The sequence below is a fragment of the Ostrinia nubilalis genome, chromosome 6 (assembly GCF_963855985.1).
Source record: "Ostrinia nubilalis chromosome 6, ilOstNubi1.1, whole genome shotgun sequence".
Taxonomy (NCBI): Eukaryota; Metazoa; Arthropoda; class Insecta; order Lepidoptera; family Crambidae; genus Ostrinia; species Ostrinia nubilalis.
The window spans coordinates 5,036,547-5,054,527 of NC_087093.1; the positions used below are offsets into that span (position 1 = coordinate 5,036,547).

The following is a 17,981-nucleotide window of genomic DNA, read 5'->3' on the forward strand; positions in this document are numbered from 1 at the left end:
TTCACATAAACACCCCTACGCTCGTTTTGTATTACGTCACATTGAGTAGTAATCTATCATTTAATTTTGTTAGACCTCAACATTCCAGTGACTTATTTTATTTTTCCACAACAAAAACTCAATTTGATGCTTCGGCAATTGGCAGAAACAAACAAATACAAGTGCCGTTCATAGGAACTGATCGTAACACCTATTGTAAAAAGGCGCGTTCAAAATAAATAACCTAACATTTCTATACCAGAATGTTCGCGGCCTTAGAACTAAAACATTAGATTTCTACAATAATGCACTAAACCTGGATCACGATATCGTTCTAATCACAGAAACCTGGCTAAACGATAGTATTTTGAACTCAGAACTATCGGACGGCAGATATACAATCTTTCGCCGGGATCGCGGGTCGAACGGAGGTGGTGTTATGGTGCTGTGCTCCCGTCGACTGAATGCGCGAGCGCGTACGGAGTGGCAGCGCGCTGATATTGAGTGCGTGTGGGTCACAGTGGACGGCCGATCAATAGGCTTGCTAAATAACTTGCACATAGCGCTGGCTTACATGGCGCCGGATCGCGCGTTGCCTTCTCGTATAAATGATTGCATGCAATTGGTTTCTAGCGTTGCTGAGTCGTTCGGAGATGATTTATTTGTACTAGCCGGTGATTTCAACCTGCCTAATATTTTATGGGGTCCTTCTGGCCCAACGTATTTGAGGAAAGGTACAATTGAGTTACAAAATGCAGGAATTAACTTAGTTAACCAGTCATACTTTTTTGGTCTGCAACAAAACAACATTTATCGTAATAATGCTGGTAATACATTAGATCTCTTTTTTTGTAATTTTAACGTAGAAGTCTCTTGCTCGTCATCTCCGTTAGTGGAGGAAGACATCCAACACACTACTCTAGACATTAAAGCAATTGATGTTTATGCGAAACCATTGCAGAAACTCTCTAGAAAAAAACAATTGTTTAGGAAGGCAGATTACGAGGTCATTACAAAAGAGCTTCGAGCCGTCGACTGGGCGAGCGTTGTATCATCTGGCACAGTCGATGAAGCTGTTGATAATTTTTACTCGATTTTGTATCAAATAATTGACCAATTCGTGCCAGTTGTAGACACCAGATTTTCAGACGCGTATCCGGTATGGTATAGTCGAGCTCTCATTAACTTGCTTAGGGAAAAACAAAAAGCTCATCGGCGTTGGAAAAGGTTCAAGAATCCATTGGATTATGATGCGTTCTCTATGCTCAGAAGGAGAATGAAAGATATGCAAAGTAGCTGTCATCAAGAATATTTAACACGTTCTCAAAAAAGCATAAAATCTAACCCTAAACTGTTATGGTCATATGTAAACTCTAAACGTAAAAATAACACAGGATATCCAGGTACAATGACGCATGGTGACAAACAGCTAACGGGTAGCAACGAAATTTGCGCAGCTTTTAACAATTACTTTAAGCTGATGTTTGCTCAGCCGACTGATTCTGTTGCAGGCACACATTTTGAGATTGACTCGAAGGATCATATTCACACTTTCTCGGTCGCGCAAAAGACAGTTTTTACGATTCTAAATAAACTAGACATTAGAAAAGGTGCTGGCAGCGATCTCATTCCACCAATATTTGCACAGAGATGCGCTGAGGCATTATCTATCCCTTTGACTATACTTTTTAATCGATCTATCTCCGAAGGAGTTTTCCCAACGAAGTGGAAAGAAGCCAATATAGTTCCACTACATAAAAAAGGTTCTAAATGCATTGTTGAGAACTATAGGCCAATATCGATTCTAAATGTTTTTGCCAAATGTTTAGAGAGATTTGTCTATAATGAAATTTATCCGATCATAAAACAGGGGATACCTAAGGAACAACATGGTTTTGTAAAGGACAGATCAACAGTATCAAATTTGAGCCTATTTGTTAGTGATGTGCATGGGGGCATGGGCTTTCAGTCTCAGGTTGACGTGATATACACTGATTTCGAGAAAGCTTTCGATCGCGTAAATCACGTCATACTGTTGCAGAAACTTCACCAGCTCGGTATACATGGGGATTTATACAGATGGGTAAAATCGTACATATATAACCGTAGGCAGGCCGTAGTTATTGGTGGCAATCGCTCTGATTTTATCACTGTCCCTTCTGGTGTACCACAGGGTTCCCTCCTCGGGCCTTTATTCTATATAGCTTATATAAGCGACATTGGCCTGTGTTTCAAACATGCGAAGGTCTTACTCTATGCCGATGATACTAAAATCTATATGAAGGTCAACACAATTGAGGATTGCTTGAGACTTCAAGAAGATCTGGATAGACTTTCTGCATATTACATAGCTAACCGAATCACAGTCAATGTCTCTAAATGCGTACATATTAAGTTTACCAGGCGTAAAACTCCCATTGAATATGGTTATAGACTAAATAATGTATGTCTCAACGGGGTTGAATCTGTGAAAGATTTAGGGATTTATTTGGACTGCAAGCTAACATTTAATTGTCACTTGGAATATATAATAAATAAGGCATACAAGAACTTAGGTTTTATTGTAAGGGTTACACGCGATTTCACTGATATTTCTTGTATAAAAATTCTTTACTACGCTTATATCAGGAGTATTCTTGAGTATTGCAGCACTGTTTGGAATCCGCAATACATAACTCATCAACATTCACTAGAACGCCTTCAAATTAAATTCGTTAAATACTTGAGTTACCGTAGCAAACTTAAAATTGATGATTACCCTAATTACAATGAATTATGCCACAAACACGGCCTCGTTACGCTAGGTAATAGGCGTCTGATGCAGGACATGGCTGTCATGCATGATATATGCTCTGGAAAGCTGGATTGTATTGAATTGTCCAATAAAATACTCAATTTAAACGCGCCTTCTAAAAGAACTCGCCACACGCAACTCTTTCACACACCGTTAGTGCGCACTAACTACGAGGTCAACGATATGTCTATTAGACTGCCTAGATCATACAATAAATTTTTCTCCGACATCGACATATTCAATACATCTAAAGCTAAGTTCAAAACTGCAGTTCATAAGCAGCTTACGAACAAGCTCTAAAATGCCGATAGTAATAAATAAATAATAAAAAGTCATAAAACTTATCGTGTTAAACTTAGCATCTTTTTACCACCATTACGAGCGTCCATGTAAACCAACCGTAACACCTCATCACACACACTATGACACTTTACCATACACTACACACTTGCAATACACTGACCATGCTATAATGCTTGTTTAATTTACTTTAATCTAATTTAATTTATAATATTTATTTTCACATTTATAAAGTTTATGTAAATACATAATTATTATTTGATTAGTGACTCGGAATTTCACACCCAGTTCACATGTAATTTGCTTACTTAGTTTTGAATTGTTTTAGTGTTCACCTACCTACCCACGTTAACTTATTTAAAAATGTTTTAGTAATAGAATGTGTTTCTTTAATTGGCTTATGTTCAAGTTGTATCTTCCTGCACATTTATGTACAATTTAATGCTGTTGAAACATTGTTAAACAAATAAAATAAATAAATAAATAAATAAATAAAAATGTTAAGTACTGCGAAGTGGCCACTTCTGTGACGTAATTTATTTTTGGCTAAAACTCTAGGCTTTTTGTTACAAAATAAGAGGGCTCATTGTTAAGATACTCTACCTGTGTACAAGTTTCGATTAGCTTAAAACTTTGTTTTAAAGTTTCTAAGTTCTTGTCATTAGTGTGACAAATTTTGAACAAAATTACTAATTTGTATTAGATTACGTGAGATAAAAGAAGTTATTATGAAAATAAATACAATAACATAAGGTAATGTTTTAGTAACTAATGTAAAGTATATAGTATATATAGTACCGAAGTAAACTACATAACGTAATATTCAGATTTTGACTGAAATCTGAAAATTAACTGCAATTTGGCATCAAAAAGTGATTGGTTATTGAACTACATATGACTTTGAACTACAACTGACGTTATCAAGATTTTGAGGCCTATTCGCTACAGTAAAGATACGTTATTGAAAGAATATTAGATCTAAAATATATTTTTCACTCATCTGTATGTAATGCCATTCCACTTAGATATTATTGTTGGGCGTCGTTTCTACAAAAAGTTGTCTTATTACCATTTGAAATACTCAAAGTTAAATTGAATTTCGTCTTGACATACTGGTCCGTTTAAGAATCAATAACTTTTGCTCTGTCAAAGCAAATGGCGAATAATATTTATTATTAGAAAAGTTTCTTTGGCTGACACTTCATGAATTACTGTGAGAAAGTTTTGAGTTTTTAGCAATCAGCTTCGAGGCGATTCAGAATTGCGCAAAAAGGCAGAAATTAGATTGAAATTAAGTACTTTTTTGTTGAAATTTAACCAGTTTTGATGATAAGATATTATTGTTGTTAGAAAAACGTAGGTACTCAGTCTGACTCTATGTAAGATAAAAAGAACGTAATTTAATAGACCTTGTCACGGTATCCACTAATCCATAAAAAAGTTATTACTAAAGCTTGTTTTTGACGACTCTATGACAAATTAATCCAGGATAATCTTCTTACGATAAAGATCTCCGTTTTGTTACTTTTTAGTTAAAACTTCATTCATTAATTTAAGATGGGGTCATGCTTTACGGCGCGGATGATCTTTATGCTATTATTTTAATTGGAATTTCTTTTTTGACTTATCTATGACAACAATTTATCAGATTATACCATTAAATTTTTGTACACTTTTATTTGTTTTGTACCAAGGCTTTACAAAATAGAAAACAAGGAACCAAAATCAAGCCAACACCAACAGAATCCGCTAAACACAGTACTTTATCACAAACGACCCGCAAAAAAACCTTTATCAAAGCGGGGAAAAGCGGAAAATCATCACACACTTTTGTCGGGTGCCCTCGAGTCTGAGTGAGCAAACAGCTCGAGACACGTTTTAGTCGTACGTTCGAGGAGGGTCTCATCATTATGTATACACACTGCATTTCCCCCGAATTGGATTGGTGCCGACTCTACCGCCATCTACGGGGAAGTTTGTGGGCATTGAATTAAATAGACAAACACGGTAAGGTTTGGTAGGAATCAGTTCCTTTACGTAATAATTGATGACCTCTTCATTGCATGTGGATTTAGTATGTGTTATGAATTACTTGTTATCATAGTGTAGGTACTTAGGTACGCGTAAAACGAATGTATTGAACTTCAAAGATATTTTCAATCGCAAGTAAGTACCTACTTTTACATGAGTACTGAACTGTTAACAACCTTTTATACAACTATTTTATATGCATGATAAGGCAGGTATTTGACCGCAATCGCACCTGGTGTTAAGTGAGATTCAGTCTAGGATGGTATTATCTGTCCTGTAAGTGCCTATTCACTCTCGCCTTGAAAAGGCCCGGATTATAGTGTTCTGGACCTGTGATTTTCATTGACCTGTACAATTTCTAGTTATCCTCAAATATTTGTCCTGAAAAAATCACCACAGAACGTCTCGCATCCCCTGAGATCTGTGATTCTTTCTAGAATATAAAATCCCATTTTATAATAGAGCTTTACAGAAATTGCAGATACTGAATCAGAATTGAATCGTTCGTTTCAGAGATTACCTCTAAAGTAAAAGGTAGAGGTAGAAGAGGTTGAAAACATTAGTAACCTTAAACGTTCTTGCCGACCTCTTCGATAGCGGTTACTCATGAATGCATTAAAGTTGAGCAACACTTAAAACGATCGTTTTAGATTGCCTTAATACTTACCTTTTACATAAGCGCATCGTGTACTTATTTACCTCTGATTTTGATATGTCAAAAACAATAACATTAGGTAACAGAAAACATACATTTTGCGTATTAATTGCATGCTACAAGTATTTAATGCATAGAAATCTAAAGCTTTACAGTGTTCACTTAATTTTCAATTCTCAGCACTGTTTAATTGGCTTCTCTACGTCATATTATTCTCATTAGAGAACACTCCTATGCAATTTGCTAGTCTTAGATTCACACTTCACACTCGGCAATTACGACTAATTGTAGTTTCAGTTGAAGATCTACAAACTTAAAATAATGAAAACGAGAAGTGTGCATACTGCAGACTTGGCAACTTTAGTTAAGTACGCGCAGTCGAAAACTTAATTGTTCTGAAATAGATATGACTTAATGTTGTTTAAGTACGGTACGTCTCATATAACTAATGTGGTTGAATTACCATCGTAATCGTAATTATTTCCATGAGCATTAGCTCAAGATAAGTTAATCCCAAGCATAGTATAAGCATTTTTGTTCATTTACTCTTGTTCTACACTGTTTGAAAATAGCTAGTTGAACCTAGGTTTCATGGAGGCGAAAATAAAACTAGCTTTCCTTGTTAAATAAGAGTGATTATTTCATTCTAGTTCCCTGCAAATACTTGTGCACTTCTGCAAACATTCTATACCGTGATTTAATCAGGCACACAGAATCAGATATTTATTGAAGGTTGAACAAGTTTGTTTGAATCTTAGAAACAAAATACATTTATTATTGTATGTGCGCCACAAGGTAACTAACAAGAAAAATGAAACAATGATATAAAATATACACAATTTCTAAAATTTCTATCAGGATGGAAATAGAATATACTCGTAGTAACTACACAAACGAATTTTCTGACTATCGGACGTCGACAGGGTCAACTTGATCCTTGCACGATGATAAAATGATATAAGAAAGAAATCCATCAAATTGTATGTAGAGCTCGAAAGTGGCACCGTCTGCGCAAAGCCTAAAGACGCGACGTGCAATGAACACAGCGTTCCATTTTACGCTAGCGAGACACTCGTCTTCGCTTCGTGCGAAATGGAACGCCTGAGAGCTGCTGTTAACGCAACAGTACCTAGACACGTGGGAAATGCTGAAATATTTTACTTAATATCTTACCGGCTGTAGCGACTAGGTTTGTCGCGGCGCTACTTCTCAGTTCTGCCGAAAGATTGTTTAAATAAATGTGAAACGTGGTTTAGGCTTCCCAAGATTTAGATTAGAAATTAATGTAGCAATTCTAAGAATCTAAATAGAAATAGTTTTCTTTGACTTTCATCATCATTATTATCAGATTATTTGGCTTCTAGTTACTCCTGTAGTGCTCCTACACACGACCGTATCTCTCTAACTTACCAGAGATAAGTGAATGTGGCCATCACTGCACAGGCACAGGCCAGACATGTTTGACTTTATGAAATATTTACCTAATAAATTCCTTGCATTTACATCATCGTTAAGTACAGTCTGCATATTATATTATGTATAAGTAGGTATATAAAATGTGAGACATATCTTATCTTTTAAGATGAGTACGTACATCAACACAAGAGACTCACAAGATTTGAGTACATCAACTCTGCTAAAATAGTAAGACACGGGTCTTAACGCGACGATTACATTATTATCTTACTATTTTAGTAGAAATGGAACGCGAAAGCTTAAAATCTTATAATTATCAAGTCTACTGTTATTTCAAGTCATTACAGTTTATGTTTGGTTTATACCTCAGAAAGTATTGGCTCACTCAACCTTCAAAGTACTCGAATTTTTTCCCTGCAAAAAGCTTGTCGATCTTCTATCAAAGCTCGTGAAAGCTCTACACAAAATGGTCTATAAACATAAGGCCATAAGGCACTTCCGCTCTACGCGCGCTAACATAACATGGCGGCAGACATCCGGTGCACGTGTCCCCTTCCCGTTTGCATCGAATCTGGCTGACACACTTCGTTTTGTAGCATTTATGTAAATCGTTCCACGCTGCAAGGCTGCAAGGCTTTTATCTTTATGTAGGCCAGATGTAGTGTCTTTTAGTTTCGTACCTATTACATAGGTAGGTGAATTGATGGGTTTCATATTTTCGGTTTCGAGAGACGAACTAGGTGTGGAATAACACTGTGTTACAAGCAATTACAATGGTTTTGTAATTCTAAACTTGTTAAAAATGTTTATTTTTCTTTTAATCGTATGGTAGTAAAAATAAACCCGTAATCCTTCAGGCTAAGATAAATACCGGTAAATTAATATGAGTAAGTATAAGTTAGAGTAGGTAAACCTCTATTTTATGTACTAAATGCTTATTATCCGGATCATGGAATACGACCACAACACACCGAGCGCGGGCCATTAACTCAGCAAATCTCATTAATAGCTGAAACAATAAACCTCTTAATAAAACGCTGTATTAAATAACCATGGTATTAACGATATTATCGGTGGCTCGGCGTTGTAATTAAAAATACACAACAATCTGCGAGTTAATGAAGCGCGGCGAAACTTTATCATTAAAATAATGCTGCACAATTGTCAAGTGGCTCGGTGTTTTTTCTATAGAGTGCGCCAGTTTGTTGATGCGAATGAAGTGGCAGCAATTAAAGTTTGCAGTTTCATCATCATTTGATGCAAATTATATTCTCCATAATAATATTCTGCGGTCTTGTCCTGTTTTTATTAACATCTAACTTATGGCAAGCTACTCGTAATGCTGGGCTGCACCATCTCCATACAAATACATAGGTAGTAAGGTGGTGCAACTCAGCCTAAAATTGGTATTTGTGACGTTTTGGTTCAAAAAGGTCTAAGCTAGGGTCTAAGCCCTACCTAAGTCCTTTTTGGAATGGAAAAAGATGGATAGAGAGGAATAAGGATTGTTAAGCTTGAAAACCTTACGCAAAAAAATATTGAAAGCGAATGCTTATGAAAGTGGATGTTTGTTATTATTTATTCAAAAACAACTAAATAGAATTTAATGTGAGGACAAAGCTACGCAACGCGAGTGATCGCGTGGAGAAAGTATTCTTCTATTATTACAAATAGAATCCATTTTCCAGGAATCGGCCAAGCCACAGACGTGGAGGTGAAGCTGGTGGCTCCCAGTTGGGTGGCTCGAGGTGGGTCGGCCACCCTCCGGTGCCTGCATCAAGTGCCGCCACAGCTGCTGTACAAAGTGGAGTTCCTCCGCTCAGAGGCGAAGCTCCTGCAGTATGTCAGGGAGAGAGTGCCGCCGTTCACTAACTACACTTTTGCTGGTGGGAAGCTGAATGTGAGTACTGGAAGATTTATTGATTGAAATAGTAATAGTAACTGTTCAGTCAAACCTGTATCTTAAAAGTTAAATTGCAACGATTACCAAAATCTGTGTGTGCTAAGTTGCCATCATCATCGTTTCGGCCATAGGACGTCCACGGCTATAGTACATAGGTCTCCTCCAATTAATTTTAGATTAACTGGTTGGAAGCGGCCTGAATCTAGCGCCTTCCTCTATTATGTGTCAACCTTTTAAAGGTCTTTTAAAGTCAACCTTTTAAATGTCATCATCTGTTAGCCTTGTGGGTGGAATAAGACGTATTGTTACAAATTTGAAGTTCATCTTCATTCCTGTAACTCCAGATTTTAATCAATCATCATCGTCATCATTTCAGCATAGGATGTCCACTTCTGAAAATAGCCTCCCCCAATGATTTCGACAATGGCCGGTTGGTGGCAGCCTGAATCCAGCGCCTTCCCGCTACCTTTATGAGGTCATCGGTCCACCAGAATATAAAAATCCATACCCAAGTTCTCTCTCAAGACACCAGTTCATCTTGAATTCCAAGAGTGTCCATATTATTTTATGCAAATACCCGTCAACTCCTGGAAATTTAACTTATTCGAGGTAAGTATATTTCCGCTCGACTGCGCATAACCAATGGGATTAGGCCAATCGGGGCTAATTACGATTTACTCAGTTATGTAAATGTTTGCTCAGACTAGCACTGGTCCGGTGTCCACGATTGGCGCAAATTGGGCCCTCTGAGATTGCTTTGTGGTACCAGTTAACGCTAAGAAGATTTATTATCGTTACATTAGTATGTGTAAACACCTGTTTACGGGTATTACAAAGTTCCTCTTATGCTCATAGGAACTTATCTCCAGTAACGTAACTGTGTGTTATATTTCATAGCCTTCTATCTAACCTTATTAGTTTGTAAGAATGGAATAGTTTGCTAGAACTGATAGCTATTGGTAGGGGAGACCTAGGAGAGTTGTGACAGAGGTGAGTTGTGACAAGGACGATTTCTTCTTACTTAATATAGTTAGGAAGCTGGTAAAAATGCTTGTTTGTCGCTTTTAAGACGCTCTTCTTGACTAAGTACCTGCGGGCGGGGCACGAGCCACGGTTACGTAAATATGACGTCTGTGTACAAAAAGATGCGAAAAGAAAGTTTTTCTTCAAAATTGTATTTCAATTTATATCATGTTTTAGTAAATGTGCACTGTTGTGTTATTTTTTCTCAAGTTGCATGGTTATTCAGGTCTCAAAATGTAGCACTGATCTTTTGTGTGCGCATCGTGTTTAGAAAATAAAAAATATTATTCGAACCAAGTCGTCATTTTAAACACCTAGGAGAGTTGTGACAGCCTGTCACAACTCTCCTAGCTTACTTAATTTTTCTGATGGGCCATTTCCACGATGTTTTCAGATGTTTTTTTGTGTGTTAGTAGGTTCATAATTTGTATAATTGCATGCTGCTCCTTTTTTTGATCCAGAATGAATACTTGAAAACCATATAGAGGAACTGCTTCCTAGAGTTGAAATCTATTAGGACCTGGCTTATGAAATGATTAGGTTAAAGGGTTAAAGTTTAAGATATGCTGCAACCTCTTACAATCTAAACTTGTCAAGATATATTAAGAAGAAATAGGCTTATCAAGTAAACCCAGAAGGCGAATCTCCGTCTATGGACCACCGATACCATTCACCAATATCAATACCACCGCGACTATTTTATTTTTACAGAAGAGGAAGAAAATATATTAAGTGACTATATTAGCTAAAAAATATAATAAAAAAATCCAGGGTCGTGGGAGAAAAATGAAAGCTGGAGAAATGTGGCTCAATCTGTGTAACGACATCCAATAACTATTTGTTTTAAGGTACTAAAGGATGACTATAGTACTTTTTTGCTAAAAATCATATTTGATTGAGTATTATGGTATTTTCATATCTAATAGATGAAATACAATGCTGTCACAACTCACCTCGGTACCTGTCACAACTTACCTCGGTGCTAGGAGAGTTGTGACAGAGGGAGTGGTCTAAGATTTTGGTGATTTTCTTAGAAACCCTAATACTTTAGTTAACTTTGGTGATTGTTTTGAAAACAGAAGGAACGGCGCTTCATTAATTTGTATGATTCATAGCTGTGGAATGTTTTTTGACCGAGATATGGCCCCTAAAGTAAAAATTGTCACAACTCTCCTAGGTCTCCCCTATTTATGTTGTTAAGAGCGTGATAAATATTATATTGTGGTGCTAAATAGTAGTATTGCGATTTGAAATACTAGGTACACACAGTTTACTTTTAAGTACAATTATTATTTAACTACCTTTTAGTTACATAATATTTAGAATATTTAGCATAATGTCATTGTCGTTAGTGAAGGTAAGCTCCATAACATAATTAACAGCTACATAACTTACACAGGGGCGCAATCTCTATAAAAACAAAAGAAATGTAATGGAGCATGTAGAACTCATCGGAGCTATTACCTCGATACAACATTGACCTTTACGGCAAGGTTGGGCCCAAAGTGGGACCCATGTGTGATTTCAGCTCTCAATTTGCTGAAAAGCAATCTTAACAATACCGTTTTTACATATCTGCTCGTCATCCATTTCATTTCAAAGTACAAAAGATTTTGTGGAGCGACCTTGCATGACATTTACTTACATTCTTGTATTCAAGTCATGTTTCAATTTAACTAAAAATCAATTTGGTTGCAGATGTCGTTAGCAACAGAGAATTCAATAACGATCGACAATTTGGACCCAACAGCATCAGGTTTATATTGGTGCGAGGTGTCTCTAGAGACCCCAATCTTCACAGCAGCCTCTCCCCCACACCAACTCACTGTTGTATGTAAGTACTTTCTTCTCTTTTCCTCAACAGTTCACCATACCCTACGATATGACGCTCTGTTCATCAAGACAAGTCAATAAGTCAAAACCAAAATTTCTTAGCAAATCAATCAAGAAAATTTTGCTATAACCACTACCTACTGTTGTTTATATTTAAGGTTACCTTTTATTAAACCTAGAGTTAAACGACTTGACGTCTCCTTCAAAGACCGCTGACTGAATGAAAATCTTCATGATAAAAAGATAGCTTTGAGCTTTCAATGTTCCAACTAATTCAACAAAAAACGCGTCTCCTAGTACGCGTGGCAGAAAAGAATGTTTAATAATTTATTATTTGCATTAATTTATCATCAGGAAAATTACTGTTCTGGTACAAGAAATGATCATATGGTCACGTACATCGAATTCAAAACGTGCCCATTTATGAATAAGTCATTTCACGGAAAGAAACGGCTTTTGTGTAAATAAGGATGAATACCCACGCGTGCGTTCCGAATACCGCCTGTTTTCCTTTTGCTGAAAATAACAATGAGTTATTGTCATTAGTTATGAAAATATTGTCCCGCCACGACAAAAGGTCTAGTTAGACAATGCTTTCAATTTGTTGCTCGAATATTTTTTTTATCTGGATAGATACTTGACATTTAAGGGATTTGGTTCGCAAATTATAGCAAATACTTGACATTTATCTCGTTTTGAAGAAAGAAAAAGCTTTTACGACAATATAGCACTTATTATAACTACAGGTATAAGATCGCTTAACTTTTTAAATGTTATCGATACTTACACTATTTCCCTACCATTAAAACAATGGTTTCTCTTTAGATGCACAAAAACATCCCCCCATAATAACGTTCGCTAAACCCGACGTTGTGGTGGGGGGGATGTTCCGCGCAAACTGCACTAGCGCGCCGGCTGCGCCCGCGCCGCGACTCACGTGGTACATCGACAATGAGAAGGTAGGAAACACCTTGAAGAAGTCTTAAAATTTAAGGAGAATGAAAGAGAAGCATTTAACTAGCTTTCGTTTCAGCCAAATGACGTCCACTGCTGGACAAAGGCCTCCCTAAAGATTTTCCATAATCAACGGTCCTGCGCTGCCCGCATTCAGGCTTTTCCCGCGACCTTACTAGCTTACTATTTATGAATTTGTGAAATTAAGAAATAAAATACGTGGCATAAATCACCTTCAGATTAGCTTCTCTTCCTACATTATCTTCCCAGAATCATACATAGGTATTATGTCTATGAGCAATAAAGCTACTAAGCTTTGATCCCACGTTTTCAAGTTATCTACTTTTTGAGCAGTCACAACTCCAATCCTATCCGTTAGTGCTCTTGATATGCTTAAGTATAACTTGCAACTTTCTCACTGAAACTGTAAAAAATCCTATCATCTTTACTATTTAGTTATGACTATGCCATTTGTGCCAAATGTGCTAACATTGGTATAAAATAGGATTTACATTTGTAATTGAGTCTTATTTCACAGGTCCCAGAAGAATCTGTCCGTTACTTTTCATACCGTGTATCGAGCTCCACAAGGACCAAAGGCGGTGGTGGGTACCGCCACAGAAAGCACCAACACCGATACATTGCACCAGAATTCAACTACACTGCCAAGTACTGGGCGCTCGTTAGTGAGACGACCACGCCGCCTCCGTCGAATCATAGTAAACACAATAAGTGCACACTGAAGGAAGCGCAAAGCGAAGAGATGGCCAGGGTTTGTAAGGTTTCTATTTCGTTTAACTTTTGTTATTATTATTAGGTTGGTATTTGATTATTTCGAGGTAGAGAGTCTTGAACAGCCATTGCAAAAATTTATTACGAATTTGCTTTTAAAAAATAGAATCTAAGAATGTACGAGTAAAGTATCTAAACCTAAGAATGTGAAAATATCGAACCTGCGCTCGAGACGACACGTTATGCTTAAAGGCAAGCGAAATAGGTCTGAATTCTTAAGTAAGCTGTTATCCCTTTCTTGAAGAAGATCACTATCACGCTTCTATTCCATGCCTCTAGCCTTATTCCCTCGAGTGAGACGGGGTTACAGAGCCTCTGAAGTACTTTCAGTATCGGTGTTCCGTCACTCACTACTCCGTTCTTTGTTGTTCTGAGAGCCATCCTAATCTCGTATGGACTACTTAATGTCCGGAATATCTACGGAATAGTGTCGAGTTGATGATTGTTCCTATATTTCAATTATCTTACCAGATCCAAGAAAGACCAAGAGTGCCTCCCGCCATACCCATTTCCCTCTGGGTCTCCATAGCAGAACTGCACGCGCCTGCCCGAGGTCGGCAGCAGCTGACCTGCACGGCCACCATTCCAGACGAAGTCGGTCCTGGAGAGCGCTTCGCAGATGTCAAGAAGCAAACTGTCACTGGTAAGGTATTGTATTATACATAGGGCTGTTCCTCAGGCTACTAGCAGTAGACGTCCATTGGCCAAACGAAAATACGAGTAGAACTCCTTCAGCTAGATCACTATAGCCTAACAGTGCCCAAATATCTAACTCAGTAGAGGTAACGGGAATATTTGTTGTTTCTATATCAAGAACATAACACTATTTTAAAAAAACTTACTTTTTTATTATCATCGTATTCATTCTTTACCAAAGATTTCTTTTAGTACCTAAGTACTGGCAAATTACATTTACATGAGGTGTTTTTATCGACATTTTACTCGTAGAAGTATATTTAATTTTCTTTGAATATTTGATAACTTACTTTTATGATCATTATTTCCCATGTTAAAACACGAAAGAAGAAACTTTGCTGTGTAAGGGCCACTTACATTTACATTAATGCGACTACGCTTTGGAGTTGGAAACTTTAGAGTTTATAAGTAAATTATACTGAAATTATAATACTTTTCCGGCAGTGGCGGTGAACGAGTTTAGTATGAAAAAGCCACACTCCGAGACCAGCCAAGCCAGTGGATCATCAGCCTTGACGACATCGTTCTCATTGGGTCTTCTCTATTTGGTCTTTTTACTGCGCAACGTTTCAAAATTCTGACTTCCAGATTTTAATTCCCAATTTGCTGAAAAATTAAGTTATTAGTGTGAACGTATTTTGTGTTCAATTTAAAGGTTATGATTTTATTCACATAAGCCTCGTATTATTTAGTACATTATATGACCGTTGTTACTACGATAAACTACTTCACCAAATATTTCAACAAAAGATCAAATTATATTATTTAAGATCTCAATACGCATCCAATATTGTAAGTACTAGTACAGTCGCCAGCATATCAGAGTATACTTTTTACTGCATTTGAGTTTAGCTTAATGTGCCTACCACACAAGTACCTCAATGAAACTAATTATTTAGGTTATCTCCTTTTCTTTTAATATAATATACCGCAAGCAATAACTGTCTTATCGCAGTCAGTAAGTAACTAACTTTTAGGTTGTCTTCCCAAATATGACATACGAGATCTCATCTTAATTTAGCCTACAAATGGTTCAACAGAACTGCTGCCATTGCTGAGCAACTTATTGTACAGTTAATTTTGAGTTATCCAGCTTCTGGTAAAGTTTAGAGTTTGACTTGCACGCTCCACGAAAACTTTAAAGTTTCCTTTGTAAAAATATTGCTTTGTGAAATAAAAATATATCATTTGTATTCCGACACTGTGTACAAGATCGTCGCGCATGAAACAATATTTACCTGCAGTACGTGTTCATGTTACTACATCTTATATTATACAGGGTGTCCCAGAATGGGTGAATCAAACTGCTAGGGGAGGTAGCTCTACTAATGTACTATCCCTGAAAAATATTTAAAAAAAAAATTGAGTTCGGATTTTTTAAAAATAAAGTGCTCTAAGCTCGAAATCTAGTCATTATTTTCAAAAGTTTGTTTACAGATAAACGATCATGTAAAATTAATATTAGTAAGAAAAAAGTACAAATAAACTCCAAACGCAGCAATTATAGCCAGATATTTAGGCAAAACTGATTAATTTTCAATAAAAAAAAATTGTCTAAAAAAATTTTTTTTAAATATTTTTTAGGGATAGTACATTAGTAGAGCTACCTTTGCAAGAAAGGATTTTTTCCTGGCGGCTTGGTGACTGGAATTGAACCGCCACCGGTGCAGACGGAGAAGATGGTGAATTGTCTGCACGTGAAAAAGAGGTTGTCCGGCTTGCAGAAATTTATATGAGTTACCGTTCCTTGTGTGAAATTAGAAAATGTAAATAAAACAGCTCCCTCTCAATTGACACGGTTTATTTTTATCACGTATGCTCGTATATAGTTAACAATTACGATATTATAATAACTACTGTAATAGTGCCAATCTCAAGGGATTCAGGGTCGTTAATTAGGTTCGGTTTGGTGAATATTATTGCCACTACAAATTTCTTAAAACTCAGCCTAAATATTAAAAGACTCTAATAGTTAAGATAACTGCACGATGTCAGGTCGGAAAGACTCCTACTTGAAGGATGGAAAAGTGGGTACCTTGGAAGCCATGCGGTTATAAGCCGTTACCCTGAACGTTCCTCTCTTCTTCCGGGGTCCAACGGGTCTCGCACACTTTTAGGCTCCAAGCAGCGTCCTCCACGGCCTCAAGCGCGCAGTGCCAGATGAAGCTCTTGCATCTCTTCGACAGGTAAGCGTTCAAACTCTTGCAGAGACAGAGGTTTGATGACAAGGAGGAAATGCGAAGAGATCAGCAGTTTAAAAAGGACAAATATTTGATACGAAATGAAGAGAAATTAAAATATATGAAATATCAACATGTAAAATATGAAATCTATGAAATCCCGCATCTGAAACGAAAAATACGTGTGTCAGCATCACATGTGGAACGTGGCATTAGGTTATGAAAAAAACCGCAATGGGAAAGAAATACTTACGAAGGCTGTTCACTAATTTGAGCTTCGCTCGCAGCCCTCAGCAACCCAATACCCTCATCCGAATAGAATTTAGGGAATCTCTGAAAGAAACGATCACATGAAATAACCACGTACTGGAATACGAAAAATATCAATCACGAAAAATAAATAAATTCTCCGACGGGAACTTACCTCATGTGTGTTATTTTTATTTATTCATCAAGAAATTATCGTGGATGCATTTTGCACCACCCGATTTGAAATAAAAGGAATTACATTCCCGAAAATAATCAAATTGCGGTTGCGCACGATCGACAAATTCCTAAGTCATTTGACAGCTCCACTGACAGCCGCTCTGTCATAGACATCGCGATACGTTTCGTTTCGCCGTTTGAAAAAGTAAATACTGTACTAATAAAACCATGATGAAAACAATTTCCAGAACACTGAAAATATTCTATTTGAAAAATAGAATAATCAATATAAAAACACTAGGAAATGTTTCATCAAAGTATATTTCAATTAACTGAGCAAAAAGCGCCATCTATTGCAAATTAATTCTAAATCACGCCAATAGATGTCGCTAGTGGTATCCAAAATCAGAATATTGAGAAGAAATATTAATTTGTGAAAAAACAGCAAACGGCAACGTTACAATACCCTCCCCCCTAGACATTCGCACGGAGAAAGAATCTGAGCTGCCCTCAGCGAACTACAAACTGAAAAAGAGAAAAAAAAATGAATCTTTACACCAGAAAGACCCCCAAAAAGTCCAATTGAGAAAAAAAACTAACTTACTAACTATAACTAAACTTTCACAAAAGCAATACCAAACCAAAATAATCCATCTACCAGGACTGATGTTCTACCAGCCAAAAAAAATCTCTCCTGTCCGAGCATCCAAAATTCCCCATAAAGTCCCAACTGTGAACCAGTGGTACTCGATTTCCCCAGTAAAGTAGAACTTGACATGCAATTCTACTCGTTTTTTTTCCAAAACGTTGTTTGGCTATTTCGGCCATAACTAACATTATTTGCTAAAATAAAATAAAAATGCCTGGGTTATAAACCGCAGAACAAAACGTCGCTGATCACAATATAATTGGACGTCATCGCAACAAAACACAACCACAGGGAATAGTGCTCAAAACACATGGAAACAAAAATCTGGACTATAAAGTCACAGAGAAAAA

The 17,981-nt window shown here is 36.9% G+C and overlaps 1 protein-coding gene across 1 annotated transcript in view; it reads left to right on the forward strand.

Moving 5' to 3' along the window:
* The window catches only part of LOC135072458 (uncharacterized), a 55,849-nt gene extending 40,169 nt beyond the window's left edge, over positions 1–15,680 (forward strand). Inside the window, exons 3-8 of the mRNA XM_063966366.1 lie at positions 8,864–9,075; positions 11,800–11,935; positions 12,760–12,893; positions 13,427–13,660; positions 14,152–14,323; positions 14,821–15,680. Of these exons, the coding sequence (XP_063822436.1) occupies positions 8,864–9,075; positions 11,800–11,935; positions 12,760–12,893; positions 13,427–13,660; positions 14,152–14,323; positions 14,821–14,957 (1,025 nt within the window). The 3' untranslated portion in view covers positions 14,958–15,680. The remainder of the gene's footprint in view (positions 1–8,863; positions 9,076–11,799; positions 11,936–12,759; positions 12,894–13,426; positions 13,661–14,151; positions 14,324–14,820) is intronic.
* The last annotated feature ends 2,301 nt before the right edge of the window (positions 15,681–17,981 follow it).